The sequence below is a fragment of the Carettochelys insculpta genome, chromosome 2 (assembly GCF_033958435.1).
Source record: "Carettochelys insculpta isolate YL-2023 chromosome 2, ASM3395843v1, whole genome shotgun sequence".
Lineage (NCBI taxonomy): Eukaryota > Metazoa > Chordata > Testudines > Carettochelyidae > Carettochelys > Carettochelys insculpta.
In genome coordinates this window covers 280,473,087-280,488,001 of record NC_134138.1, presented here as the reverse complement: position 1 = coordinate 280,488,001, position 14,915 = coordinate 280,473,087, and the positions used below count along the sequence as shown (strand labels likewise).

The following is a 14,915-nucleotide window of genomic DNA, read 5'->3' as shown; positions in this document are numbered from 1 at the left end:
CTGAGGGAAGAGTGAAGGAACTGGGCTGGTTTCGTTTGGAAAAGAGAAGGCTGAGAGGGGACATGAGAGTGCTTTTCAAGTACCTCAAAGAGGGTTACGAGAAAGAGGGAGAAAACTTGTTCTCCTGGGCCTCTGAGGGTAGGACAAGGAGCAATGGGCTTAAACTGCAGCAAGGGCGGGTTGAGATTAGACATTAGGAAAAACTCCCCAGCTGTCAGGGTGGTTAAACACTGGACTAAATTGCCTGGGGAGGTTGTGGTATTTCCATCATTGCATTTATTTAAGAGCGGGTTAGACAGACTTCTGGCAGGGATGGTCTAGTCGGCGCTGGGTCCTGCCAAGAGGGAAGGGACTGGACTTGAAGACCACTCGAGGTTCCTTCCAGTTTTAATATTTAATATTCTGTGATTCCCTGGGAGTGGTTGGGGACGTGCCAGGATGTGGCCCTATGGTTCCCAGCTTGCGGCTGCCCGGCGCTGAGCGAAGGCGTGAGCTGGAGAACAAGGCCCCAGACAGTCACACACACAGGCAGACTGGGAATTTCATTGTTTATACCCTGGTGAATAGAAAAATTGTCAGAATGCCCTGAAATTGTTAAGGCATCGGCCTTTACAGGCAGGCCCGAGTGTCCTGTTTCCTGACAAGTCAGGAGGCAGCTGGCTCAGAGGCAGGGCCTGCAGGGCAGAGCCAAGCCAGGTCAGACACAGGGTGCCCATGATGGAGCCCAGCCCTGGGCCCTGCGGAGGATGAGCAGAGCAGCCCCTGCTGTGGTCCTGGCTGTTCTCTGACCTGCGCCTTTGCCCCCAGACCACCACACTGATCGGGCTGCTGAAGACGGCGCGGCTGCTGCGCCTGGTGCGTGTGGCCCGTAAGCTTGACCACTACTCGGAGTACGGGGCAGCCGTGCTCTTCCTGCTCATGTGCACCTTCGCCCTCATTGCCCACTGGCTGGCCTGCATCTGGTACGCCATCGGCAACATGGAGGGGCAGCGCATCGGCTGGCTGCACTCGCTGGGCGACCAGATCGGCAAGCCCTTCAACCAGAGCGCCCCGCTGGAGGGGCCCAGCATCAAGGACAAGTACGTCACGGCGCTCTACTTCACCTTCAGCAGCCTCACCAGCGTGGGCTTCGGCAACGTCTCGCCCAACACCAACTCGGAGAAGATCTTCTCCATCTGCGTCATGCTCATCGGCTGTGAGTGCCGGCCGGGCCTGTCGCCGCGGTGCTCCCCTGCCCGTCCTGCACTGGCGCCTGCCTGTCCTGCACCGGCGCCTGCCTGCTCTCTGCCTGTCCCGCGCCTGGCTCCTGCCCGTCCTGCACCGGCGCCTGCCTGCTCTCTGCCTGTCCCGCGCCTGGCTCCTGCCCGTCCTGCACCGGCGCCTGCCTGCTCTCTGCCTGTCCTGCACCGGCGCCTGCCTGCTCTCTGCCTGTCCCGCGCCTGGCTCCTGCCCGTCCTGCACCGGCGCCTGCCTGCTCTCTGCCTGTCCCGTGCCTGGCTCCTGCCCGTCCTGCACCGGCGCCTGCCTGCTCTCTGCCTGCCCCTGACCGTCCCACGTCTGTCCCCTGCCTGTCCTGCACTGGGCTCCTGCCTGTGCTGTGTCTTCCGGCACCTGTCCCCAGCCTGCCCCACACTTGCCCTATGCCCCTCCGCCTTCCCTGCACCTGCCTTTCATCCGCCCCCTTTCTGCCCCAGCCCCATGTGCTCAGGGAAGTGCACTGGGACACGTTGGAGTCGTGTGTATTGTATGTGTACATGTGTGCCTGTACACACCTGGGTGTTTGCGTGTACATGTGTGTGCTTGTGTGCAGCTGTGTATTTGTGTGTATGCATGTGTATGCTTGTACACAGTTGTGCATTTGGGCATGTGCGTGTGTATCTGTATGAAGCTGTGTGTTCGAGTGTGCTTGCACTTGAGTGTGCATGTGCATGTACACTCGTGTTTGTGCGTGTGCACACTCACCTGCCGACCCTCCCCCAGCCCTGATGTATGCCAGCATATTCGGGAACGTCTCGGCCATCATCCAGCGCCTGTACTCGGGCACGGCGCGTTACCACACCCAGATGCTGCGCGTCCGCGAGTTCATCCGCTTCCACCAGATCCCCAACCCACTGCGCCAGCGCCTGGAGGAGTATTTCCAGCATGCCTGGTCCTACACCAACGGCATCGACATGAACGCCGTGAGTGCCCCCCCCAGCGTCCCACCCCTGGGCCCAGTCCCCCCCAATGGAACCACACCCCCAGTGCCCCCCGATGGAACCACACCCCCAGTGCCCACCACCCCCAGCCCCATCACGTCCCTGCTGGACCCAGCACCTGGAGGAGTATTTCCAGCACGCCTGGTCCTACACCAATGGCATTGACATGAATGCTGTGAGTGACCCCCCAGTGTCCCGCCCCTGGGCCCAGTCCCCCCCGATGGAACCATGTGATGGAGTGGGGGGAGTGCATGTGCGAGTCAGGCTGGATGTCTGAGGCAAGCAGCAGCTCCCAGTGGCTAAGGATGACCCTGGGGCTACAACTGGCAGGTAACACCTCGGCCTGAACAAAGAGCAGGGAGGAGCTGAGCTGGGTTTTGAATCGGGGGCGGCAGTTAGAGGCTAGGAAAAGGGAGAGCTGGAAGGCAGCCAGCCTGAGGAGGGGGAAAGCTACACCCCAGAGGGGCACCCCTCGGGCTCCTCTCCCCAGGATGGGTTGGAAGGACTGTCTCTGGCTGCTGTACTGTCGCTTCTGTGAGAAACTGGGCTTCTGTTGCCTAATAAACCTCCTGTTGTACCTGCTGAGTGAGAGTCAATCCTGCCAGCGGACGGGGTGCAGTGCAGGGGGACCCCTGAACCCCATCACACTAACCACACCCCCAGTGCCCACCACCCCCAGCCCCATCACGTCCCTGCTGGACCCAGCGCCTGGAGGTGTATTTCCAGCACAGCTGGTCCTACACCAACGGCATTGACGTGAACGCCGTGAGTGACCCCCTAGCGTCCCGCCCCTGGGCCCAGTCCCCCCCGATGGAACCACACCCCCAGTGCCCACCACCCCCAGCCCCATCATGTCCCTGCTGGACCCAGCGCCTGGAGGCGTATTTCCAGCACGCCTGGTCCTACACCAACGGCATCAACGTGAACGCCGTGAGTTTTGTGCCCCCCGCACCCAACAGATGGGCCCCTCTGCACAAAGTGGTGCCCCTGCCCCAGCATCCCAAGTGCCTCCTGACAGACCCACTCCTCTGACAGACCCAGCACCCCAGTGGCCCCAACCCTGGGCCCAGAACCCCCTCCCCATGGACCCAGAGTCCTGTAACATTTAGGGGGTTTCTGGGCTGTTTGAGAGAACCCACCTGAGCAGATTACTTAAAACCAGGCCACATGCAGCCCAGAGAGGGGTCTCCTTCTCAATAAGACAAACCAAACCAGCTGCAAAAGCTCCCCTGCCAGCCCCTCCAGCCAGCCAGAAGCCACGCAAGCAAACCCACAGACTTCCCAGCTGCTCTACCAGCCCAGACCAACAAGCCCAAGCTAGGGCGAGTGGTTACTAAACCTATTGCACCAACTCCACACAGATTCTTCCAGCCCCTAAAGGGTCCAGCCACCTCCCCAAGGCAATATATGTTTAGATCTTACCCAAAACACCATGCTGTGCCGATCCTTTAGGATCTAAAATCTAAAGGTTTATTAACAAGGAAAGACCTAAGAGGTTGAGAGAGAAAAATCTGTTTGTGATACATTACATACATCAATTACAGCTATTGATGCTGGATGAGAACATAAGAGCAGCCACACTGGGTCAGACCAAAGGTCCATCCAGCGCAGTGTCCTGTCTGGCGACAGTGGCCAGTGCCAGGTGCCCCAGAGGGAGTGAACTGAACAGGTAATGACCTCTCTCCTGCCATCCATCTCCAGCCTCTGACAAACAGGCTAGGGACACCACTCCTTACCCGTCTTGGCTTGTTTACTGTGGAGCTATACCTATATCATAGAGCTGGAAGGGACCATCAGAGGTCATCAAGTCCAGTCCCCTGCCCTCTTGTCAGGACGAAGTGCCATCCTTCACCATTTCTTTTTTAAAATCTATTTTTCCCCAGATCCCTAAATGGCCCCCTCAAGGATTGGGCTCACAACCCTGGGTTTAGCGGGCCAGTGCTCAAACCACTGAGCTATTCCTCCTCCACAAAGCAGTTTAACTGCCCCCCATAACTTCCAGCAAACAACCCCATGTCTGCCTTCAAACTCTCAGGCTCTAACCCATGCTGACTTGACAGCTATTTCGAGCCATCAGAGCATCTGCCTGCTCTGATTATACAGTTTGCCTTTCAATTGGCTAACAGCCATTGATGGACCAAACCTCCATGAACTTGTCTAGCTCTTTTTTAAGCCCTGTTCTAGTCCTGGCCTCCACAGCCTCCTCTGGCGAGGAGTTCCACAGGTTGCCTGTGCGCTGTGTGCAGAAGAATTTCCTTGTATTTGTTTTAAACCTGCTGCCCATTCATTTCATTTGGTGTCCTCTAGTTCTGATATTATTGGAGCAAGTAAATAATCTTTGTTCACTTTCTCCACACCACTCATCATTTTGTAGACCTCTCTCATATCCCCCTTAGTCTCCTCTTTTCTAAACCAAAAAGTCCCCATCTTTGTAATCTCTCTTCATATGGGACCCGTTCCAAACCCCTCTTCATTTCAGTTGTCCTTTTCTGAACCTTTTCTAATGCCAGCGTATCTTTGTTGAGATGAGAAGACCACATCTGGATGCACTGTTGAAGATGTGGGCGTACCATGGTTTGGTGCAAGGGCAATGAGATGTTCTGTCTTAATTCTCTATCCTTTTGCTTATGATTCCTAAATCCTGTTGGCTTTTTTGCCTGCCACTGCACATTGTGTGGATGTTTTCAGGGAACTGCCCATGATGACGCCAAGATCTGTTTCCTGATGAGTTGCAGCTAAATTGGCCCCCATCGTACTGTATGTGTAGTTGGGGTTATTTTTTCCAGTGCTCATTACTTTACATTTATCCACATTACATTCAATTTGCCATTTTGTTGTCCAGTCGCTCAGATCTCTTTGAAGTTCCTCACAGTCTGCCTTTGTCTGGACTATCTTGAGCAGTTTAGTGTCGTCTGCAAACGCTGCCACCTCACTGCTCGCCCCTTCTCCAGAGCGTTTATGAACACATTGAACAGGGTTGGTCCTAGGACTGACCCTTGGGGGACACCATTAGTTACCCCTCTCTATTTGGAAAATTTACCATTTATTCCTACCCTTTGTTTCCCGTCTTTGAACCGGTTCTCAGTCCATGAAAGGATCTTCCCTCTTATCTCACGAAAACCTAATTTACATAAGAGCCTTTGCTGAAGGACCTTGTGTAAGACTTTGTGGAAATCTAAGTATACTATATCCACTGGATCCCCCTTGTCCACATGTTTGTTGACCCCTTCAGAGAACTCTAATAGATTAGTAAGACGTGATTTCCCTTTGCAGAATCCCTGCTGACTTACGCCTAACCAATTATGTTCTTCCATGTTTCTGACAATTTTATTTTTGACTATGGTTTCAGCTAATTTGCCTGGTACTGACATTAGACTTTCTGGGCTGTTACTGCTGGGATCGCCTCCAGAGCCCTTTTTGTACAGCCAGTGGTATAAGCTATGTGACGTAGTGGGGGGGTGCGTGTGTGTGATTTGTAACCTAGGCGACCCAGGTCCCTGCTATGGAGAATCTTGGTGGCTAGGCCTGGTCCTTTGTAACCTGGGTGGCCAGAGGACACCTCTCCTGGAGCCAGACAAGAGCCTTGCTGGGTCTGGAATCTGAAAACGGAGAGCAGGTGGAGTGAAAGGGTCTGGAGGCTGGGGAGGAATAAAGGCAGGCTGGGCCCGTGCCAGGGACTCCAGGCCTGCCGTTCCCTTTGGGGGGCTCCTCCCTGCAACATGGGTCAGACGGACCACGTCTGGTGTCGGTGCTGACAGGTCTGTGTCACGTGGCATCTCTGTCACCTCTTAAACCTTCTCTCCCGCCTACCGAGTGAGAGTCGCTCCTGGCTGCAGGTGGGGGCAGGGCCTGGGGACCCTGGAACCCCATGACAGCTGGTGGCATCTCTGGGACCTATTGCACCCTGCATATGGATGATCCAACAGCGACTGGGGCACAGGCAGAAGAACGGTGGCTGGCGAGGTCCCGGGGTGCTGAAGGGCAGTGAGGTGCAGTCCCCAGGGGCGGAGGGGCCCATGGCCTAACCCCTGTACGTAGCCCAGGCTGCTGTACCTAGCCCGTGACGTCCCGCTCGCAGGACACCACGGGATCCACCGCACCAGGGAAAGGTTGTTACAGAACTTTTTTTGGCCAGGGATCTTTGCAGCTGTCTGTCAATATTGCCTGTCCTGCGATCCCTGCCAGAGAGTGGGGAAGAGCCGGGACGAGGGGAAAGCTGCCCTGAGGCCACTGCCCATCATAGAGGAGCCTTTCCAGAAAGTGGCTATGGACATAGTGGGCCCCTTCAGCAAGGCAACGCGTTCGGGGAAGAAATATATTTTGGTGGTGGTAGATTTTGCCACGCGATACCCAGAAGCAGTAGCCTTGACCTCTGTCGACGCTGACACCGTGGCGGATGCACTGCTGTCCATTTTCAGCAGAGTGGGGTTCCCCAAGGAGGTCCTCACAGATCAGGGGTCCAACTTCATGTCGGCCCTGCTGCAAAGCTTGTGGGACAAGTGTGGGGTCCGGCACACCTGGGCCACAGCCTACCACCCACAGACCAATGTGCTGGTGGAGAGGTTCAATGGGACTCTGAAGCAGATGCTGAGAACCTTCATGAATCAATACCCCCATGACTGGGACAAGTACTTACCCCACCTGCTGTTTGCATACAGGGTGAACCCCAGGAATCCACGGGGTTCTCCCCGTTTGAGCTGCTGTACGGAAGGAGGGTACGGGGACCCCTGGACTTGGTCAGAGAAGAGTGGGAGGGGACAGCCTCTCCTGAAGGGGAGTCAGTGGTACAGTATGTACTGACCTTCCAGGAAAAACTCACCGAGCTCATGGGCCTGGCCAGGGAGAACCTCTCCATGGCCCAAAGGAAGCAAAAGGTCTGGTATGACCGTAACGCCAGGGCCCGAGCCTATGCCACCGGGGACCAAGTGATGGTCCTTATACCTGTGCGGCGGAACAAGCTGCAAGCAGCCTGGGATGGGCCCTTCAAGGTCGTCAAACAGCTAAATGAGGTGAATTATGTGGTGGAACTGTCGAACCGGGCCCACAGCCACCGGGTCTATCATGTGAACATGATGAAACCTTACTGAGATGGGGAAACTGGGTGCTGGCTGTGTACAGGCACTGGGAGGGGCAGGGGGATGATCCGTTGGTGGATCTGCTTGCTGACCCTGGCCCAGAAGACAGAGATCAGGGGGGTTCTGGGTTCAGTCCAACAGCTGTTCTCCGACCATCCCAGCCTCACCAACTTGGCTGTTCACCTAATAGAGACAGGCACCCACACTCCTATAAAGTATGTGCTGTTCAGTGCCACGGGGAAAACAGCCCAGGACCTAGAATGGGAGGTCCGAGACATGTTGGCAGTGGGGGTGATCCAGCATCCTCCAGCCCCTGGGCCTCACCTGTGGTGCTAGTCCACAAAAAGGATGGGTCAATCTGGTTTTGTGTCAACTATTGCAAGATCAATGTCATCACCATGTCAGATGCCTACCCCAAGCCCAGACCCAACACACTTCTGGACAAGGTTGGGTGAGCCTGCTACCTCACCTTCATGGACCTCACCAAGGGATATTGTAAGTACCACTGGACCAAGGTGCCCAACTTAAATTGGCGTTTATCACCTCGGTGGGGCTCTACAAGTTCCTGGTCCTGCCTTTCAGTCTCAAGGGCGCACCTGGCACCTTCCAGCAACTTGTGGACCAGCTACTGAGGGGGATGGAGAGCTTTGCCCTGCCTCACATTGATGACATTTGCGTCTTCAGCCAGACGCGGGAGGACCATGTGTCCCAGGTCAAGCAGGTGCTGGACCGACTCCAGAAGGCCGGGCTGACTATCAAGGCAGGGAAGTGCAAGGTGGGGATGGCTGAGGTGACCTACCTGGGCCACAAGTTGGGCAGCGGCTGCTTAAAGCCAGAGCCAGCTAAAGTGGAGGCTGTCAGAGATTGGCCAACACCCCAGACTAAGAAGCAGGTCCAGGCCTTCATTGGGATGGCGGGGTACTACCGGAGGTTTGTGCCCCACTTTACCTCTATCGCAGCCCCCCTCACGGAGCTGCATGAGAAGGGGAAGTCAGATAAGGTGGTCTGGACTGAGCAGTGCCAGGAGGCCCTGGGCAGGGTTCCAGTGCTGGCAAATCCAGACTTTGACAAGCCCTTCCTGGTGTTCACCGATGCCTCAGACGTGGGGCTGGGGGCGGTGCTAATGTAGGTGAACGACAAGGGGGAGAAACACCCCATCTTGTACCTGAGTAAGAAGCTGCTGCCCCGGGAGCAGAACTACGCGGCCATAGAGAAGGAATGTCTGGGCATGGTGTGGGCACTGGGGAAGCTGCAGCCGTACCTGTTTGGACGGCGTTTCACCGTGTACACCGATCACTCACCCCTAACCTGGCTGCATCACATGAAAGGGGCCAATGCCAAGCTCCTGCGGTGGAGTCTGCTCCTGCAGCACTACGACATGGAGGTGGTCCATGTGAAGGGGAACAACAACACCATAGCCGATGCCCTGTCACGCAGGGAGGGCCCCGAACTTCCCCAGGTCACTGGCTGAGTGACCCCGCTCAGTTCGGTCTGGAAGCGGGGAGAGATGTGATGGAGTGGGGGGAGTGCATGTGTTTGATTTATAGCCTAGGCGACTGGAGTCCCTGCTGGGGATAACCCGGGTGACAAGGTGCCACTTCTCCCGAGCCAGACAAAAACCCGTTCTGGGTTTGGTGTTTGAAACCAGCAGTTAGTGTGAGTTAAGCTGGAGGCTGGAGAGGAACAAAGTCAGGCTGGGCCGAGCCGGGGGCTCCAGGTTGGGGGTTCCCTTGGGGGATCTCCCCCCCTAGCCTGGGTGAGACAGACCATGTCTGGTGTCTGTGCTGACAGGTCTGTACCACACTGCACCTGTCACCTGATAAACCTTCTCTCCCACCTGCTGAGCGAGAGTCTCTCCTGGCTGTGGGTTGCAGACAGAGCCTGGGGACCCCGAATCCCATCATAAGCTGCTATTCTTGAGAGTCTCTGAAAACACGCTCCTGAAGGGGCGGCTCCGTAGTCCAGGCAGGCTGCTCCCCTGAGCAACGGAGATCAAGGTGGGCACTGCCGGGGACATCATTATAGACTTGGCCTCTCTCCGCAGCCCATTGTCCTCCACTGGCCGGGCTTGCCGGGCACCAGGACACCTGTCGCTGGGCTCTGCTCTGTGCTGGTCCCTGTAACAACCAGTTCCCTGTGCCCTCCCCTGGTTACACCCAGACACGCTGCACGCCCCCTCAGCCTGCAAACCCTGCCCCCCCACACACAAACCCCCCACTTGGTCACACTGGGTGACGGCAGCAAACCCGCAGATTCTCCAGCTCTTCCAAAATGCCCAGACCAACAACCCCCAACTCAGGTGAGAGGTTCTTAAACCTAGATCACCAACTCCACACCGACTCTCTGGGCCCCAGAGGGTCCAGCCACAGTCCCCAGCTCAATATATACTTGGATCTTACTCAAAACACCCCGCTGGGCCAAACCTTCAAAATCTAAAATCTAAAGGTTTCTTAACAAAGAAAGAAAATGGGGTGCGAGAGAAATCGTTAAAGTGGCACGTTGCACACATCAGTTCCAGCTACTGATGCAGCCCGCAATGCTCTGTGCTGATTCTCGCCAGTCTCTGAAAACACCCCCTGGGGGGCGGGACCCCAGTTCACAGGGACTGAGTTCATGAGGTCTGAAGCAGGAAGAGCAAATGGTGATTCTCAACTAGTCCTCTTTCTACCCTTGCCGGTGTGGCGGGAGGTTCCCTTTCCCTCCCACGGCACTGGAGTATCACCTGCCCAGGTGTCTGCCATGGCACTTGGCCATTGGCTGCCTCCCGGGTGACGAGTCCCCAATGCCTGAGATGTGTATTCGAGGTGAGTCTTTGCCCGCCTGCCCTTGTGAGCATGAGCACTCCTGATACCAGCAAAGGGCACAGACACACAGGTCACGCGGACAGGCTCGGGGCACCCCAGCTCGCATGAGACGCTCACGTGGCCCAGCACAAGGTTCGGTGCCGCTGTGGACGACAGTGAGCGAAACAGCTTTCGAGTTTCACTGAAGAACCCAGTGGCGTCCTGCTTTGCGCCGGCCGAGCAGCGTGCGCCAGAGCCGGGTGTCGGTGCCCGTGGGCTGGCCCTCACTGCCCGGCACCGCCCTGTGCCCTCCCCACGCACTGACTCTGCTCTCCGCCCGCCCACAGGTGCTGAAGGGCTTCCCCGAGTGCCTGCAGGCTGACATCTGCCTGCACCTGAACCGCAGTCTGCTGCAGAGCTGCCGGCCTTTCCAGGGGGCCAGCAAGGGCTGCCTGCGCGCCCTGGCCATGAAGTTGAAGACGACGCACGCCCCCCCCGGGGACACGCTGGTGCATGCCGGCGACGTGCTGACCGCCCTCTACTTTGTCTCCCGCGGCTCCATCGAGATCCTGCGCCGCGACGTGGTGGTGGCCATCCTCGGTGAGCGGCGGGCGGGCGGGGAGGTGCTGCTGGCTGGGGCTGGCTCGTGCTCCGCTCAGGCACCGACCCCACCTGGGGCTAGGGGAACCTAACAGCGAACCCCCGGTGTGCGCCCCCCTGTACCCCGCACACCCCGGTGTGTGCCCCTCTGCACCCCGCCCGCTGCTGGTGTGTGCCCCCCTGCACCCCGCCCACCCCCAGTGTGTGCCCCTCTGTGCCCTGCCCACCCCCGGTGTGTGCCTCTCTGCACCCCGCCCGCTGCTGGTGTGTGCCCCTCTGCACCCCACCCACCCCCGGTGTGTGCCCCTTTGCACCCCACCCGCTGCCAGTGTGTGCCCCTCTGCGCCCTACCCACCCCCGGTGTGTACCCCTGTGCACCCCACCCGCTGCCAGTGTGTGCCCCTCTGCGCCCCACCCACCCCCGGTGTGTGCCCCTCTGCGCCCCGCCCGCCCCCAGTATGTGCCCCCCTACACCCCACCCACCCCTGGTGTGTGCCCCTCTGCGCCCCACCCACCCCCGGTGTGTGCCCCTCTGCACCCCGCTCACCCCCGGTGTGTGCCCCCCTACACCCCACCTGCTGCTGGTGTGTGCCCCTCTGCAGCCACTGCCGGTGTGTGCCTCCCTGCACCCCACCCACTGCCAGTGTGCACCTCCTCTGCATCCTGCCCATTGCTGGTGTGTGCCCCCCCTTCACCCCGCCCACCGCTGGTGTGTGACCCCTCTGCACCCTGCCCACCACTGGTGTGTGCCTCCCCCTCCCCCTGCCCACCGCTGGTGTGTGCCCCTTCTGCACCCGGCCCACCGCTGGTGTGTGCCTCCCCCTCCCCCTCCCCCTCCCCCTGCCCACCGCTGGTGTGTGCCCCTTCTGCTATCCCCACCCACCGCTGGTGTCCCGCCCCCCCACTGACCCTGCCGTGCCGTCCCAGGGAAGAACGACATCTTCGGGGAGCCACTGAACCTGTACGCACGGCCAGGCAAGTCCAACGCAGACGTGCGGGCGCTGACCTACTGCGACCTGCACAAGATCCAGCGGGAGGAGCTGCTGGAGGTGCTGGACATGTACCCTGAGTTCTCCGACCGCTTCTGGGCCAGCCTGGAGATCACCTTCAACCTGCGCGATGTGAGCTGGGGGAGGGGCCTGGGGCACTTGGCTGGGGAGGCTCTGGGGGGCTCAGCTGAGGGGTGCTGGGAACAATGAGCTGGGGGGGCTCTGGGGGGCTCAGCTGGGGGGTGTCTGGGAACACTGGGCTGGGGGGGTTCTGGGGTGCTTGGCTGGGGGGAGCAGGGACACTGGACTGAGGGGTTCCAGAGGGGCTCTGCTGGGCTGGGGGGGTCCTGGGTGCAGACGGGGCCCATTGGTTGGACAAACTGGAGACTGGCTAATTGAGGGAGACCTGCTGAGAAGTGGCTGTGCCAGACCCCACCCGACCCAAGGCCTCCACTGTCCAGTCCAGCCCAGCCCAGCCCAGTGCAGCTCTTCTGTGCGCTGGTACCTGCAGCCACACCAGCGACTCCCTCGGACACAGCAGTCCCTTTACGTCACCCCCTGCTCAGCGTGCAGGGCGCGAGGGTGGGTGCGTACGAGGTGCTGGTGAAGCCAGAGGCCCAGCGCCTGCCCGGGTCCCTGTACCCGTCCGTGTCGGGAATCTGACGGGTTATTCGCAGCAGAGAACTGGAGGGAGAATTAAACTGGCTGAAGAACCCGGACGCCTACGCCCAGTGCAAAGGCCTGGCTCAGGCTGGTTGCAGGGATGGGTTCAGCTGCTGGCTCAAGGCAGAGCTCTGGTGCCCTCCTGTCAGCCCTTGGTCCCTCTGCCCACGCCGGGAGAGTTCCCGGGGCTGGGTACGGCTTGTCCCATCGCCCTGGCTGTGGGAGAGCTCAGGAACAAGCCGGTGGCCAGCCCCGGGGCCGCCCCCTGGCGAGGGTGTCCTGCCACATGCGAGCCAGGTCTCTGCGGGGGGCAGCGGTTGCTCCCAGGCTGGCCGGAATGGTCCCAGCAAAGCCCGTTCTGTGGAGCTGGGTGTCTGCCAGGCTCCACTGGAGTTGGTGTGTCCTTAGGAGCCGTTTCACGAGGATGGTCCCTCCGGGGCGGGCGGGCTGCACCCGTTGGGGGCGCCCCCAGGCGGAACGCTTGAAGCTGGGTGTCGGTAACGTCAAACCCAGTAACAACACACACACACCCCGAGCCCGATCGCAGCCAGCCAGTCGGCCCCTTCCCTGGGCACCGCCTGTCAGCACAGGCCTGGCTGCAAACGGGGAACAGGGCTTGCCAGGGGGCTGCGTGGGGCTGTTTTCTGTCCAGGCACAGCACTGGGGGGGGGGGTGCTCAGCCGAGCTGGGGGTCTCTAGGGGTGCTTGGCTTGGCTGGGGCAGTCCGAGGTGCTCAGCTGAGCTGGGGGGCTCTGGGGGCTCTCAGCTTGGCTGAGCTGGGGGAATCCTGGGGCGCTCGGCTGAGCTGGGGGGTTCTGGGGGCGCTCAGCTGAGCTGGAGGAGTCCTGGGGCGCTGAGCTGAGATGGGGAGCTCTGGGGGCGCTCGGTGAGGCTGAGCTGGGGGAGTCCTGGGGCTCTCGGTGAGGCTGGGGGGCTCTGGGGAGGCTTGGCTGGAAGGTCTGGGGGTGCTCGGTGAGGCCAGGGTTGTGTGGGCCCAGGAGCCCCACACCAAAAGTCTCAGGCTCCCGCTGCAGGGAGACTGGGCCCCAAGCAAGGGCCCCCACCACCGAGACCCTCTGGCCCCAATTCATGCCCTGCCCACACCGTGTTCTGTCCCCCAGCCCACCCCCCACCGCTGCCCCAGCCCAGCACTGTGCCCCCCACCTGATCCGCTCTGCCCCCCGGACTCCCCCAGCCCCCCACCGCTGCCCCAGCCCAGCACCGTGCCCCCCACCCGATCCGCTCTGCCCCCCGGACTCCCCCAGCCCCCCACCGCTGCCCCAGCCCAGCACCGTGCCCCCACCCGATCCGCTCTGCCCCCCGGACTCCCCCAGCCCCCCACTGCTGCCCCAGCCCAGCACTGTGCCCCTACCCGATCCGCTCTGCCCCCCGGACTCCCCCCTCCCCCCACCGCTGCCCCAGCCCAGCACCGTGCCCCCACCCGATCCGCTCTGCCCCCCGGACTCCCCCCTCCCCCCACCGCTGCCCCAGCCCAGCACCGTGCCCCCACCCGATCCGCTCTGCCCCCCGGACTCCCCCAGCCCCCCACTGCTGCCCCAGCCCAGCACTGTGCCCCCACCCGATCCGCTCTGCCCCCCGGACTCCCCCAGCCCCCCACTGCTGCCCCAGCCCAGCACCGTGCCCCCCACCCGATCCGCTCTGCCCCCCGGACTCCCCCAGCCCCCCACCGCTGCCCCAGCCCAGCACCATGCCCCCCACCCGATCCGCTCTGCCCCCCGGACTCCCCCCTCCCCCCACCGCTGCCCCAGCCCAGCACTGTGCCCCCACCTGATCCGCTCTGCCCCCCGGACTCCCCCAGCCCCCCACTGCTTCCCCAGCCCAGCACCGTTCCCCCACCTGATCCGCTCTGCCCCCCGGACTCCCCCAGCCCCCCACCGCTTCCCCAGCCCAGCACTGTGCCCCCACCCGATCCGCTCTGCCCCCCGGACTCCCCCAGCCCCCCACCGCTGCCCCAGCCCAGCACCGTGCCCCCACCTGATCCGCTCTGCCCCCCGGACTCCCCCAGCCCCCCACCGCTGCCCCAGCCCAGCACCGTGCCCCCACCCGATCCGCTCTGCCCCCCGGACTCCCCCCTCCCCCCACCGCTGCCCCAGCCCAGCACCGTGCCCCCACCTGATCCGCTCTGCCCCCCGGACTCCCCCCTCCCCCCACCGCTGCCCCAGCCCAGCACCGTGCCCCCACCTGATCCGCTCTGCCCCCCGGACTCCCCCAGCCCCCCACTGCTGCCCCAGCCCAGCACTGTGCCCCCACCTGATCCGCTCTGCCCCCCGGACTCCCCCAGCCCCCCACCGCTGCCCCAGCCCAGCACCGTGCCCCCACCCGATCCGCTCTGCCCCCCGGACTCCCCCAGCCCCCCACCGCTGCCCCAGCCCAGCACCGTGCCCCCACCTGATCCACTCTGCCCCCCGGACTCCCCCAGCCCCCCACTGCTGCCCCAGCCCAGCACCATGCCCCCCACCTGATCCACTCTGCCCCCCGGACTCCCCCAGCCCAGCACCGTGCCCCCACCTGATCCGCTCTGCCCCCCGGACTCCCCCAGCCCCCCACTGCTGCCCCAGCCCAGCACCATGCCCCCCACCTGATCCG

At 61.2% G+C, this 14,915-nt stretch overlaps 1 protein-coding gene across 5 annotated transcripts in view; it reads left to right on the top strand.

Moving 5' to 3' along the window:
• KCNH2 (potassium voltage-gated channel subfamily H member 2) overlaps positions 1-14,915 on the top strand; it is a 115,997-nt gene that overhangs the window by 86,876 nt on the left and 14,206 nt on the right. For 4 of the 5 annotated variants that reach the window (XM_074985370.1, XM_074985369.1, XM_074985371.1 and 1 more), the window contains 4 exons: positions 808-1,195; positions 1,981-2,180; positions 10,404-10,656; positions 11,584-11,777. In XM_074985370.1, coding sequence (XP_074841471.1) covers positions 808-1,195; positions 1,981-2,180; positions 10,404-10,656; positions 11,584-11,777 — 1,035 coding nt within the window. The remainder of the gene's footprint in view (positions 1-807; positions 1,196-1,980; positions 2,181-10,403; positions 10,657-11,583; positions 11,778-14,915) is intronic. The other variant, XM_074985373.1, reaches the window with a different exon arrangement.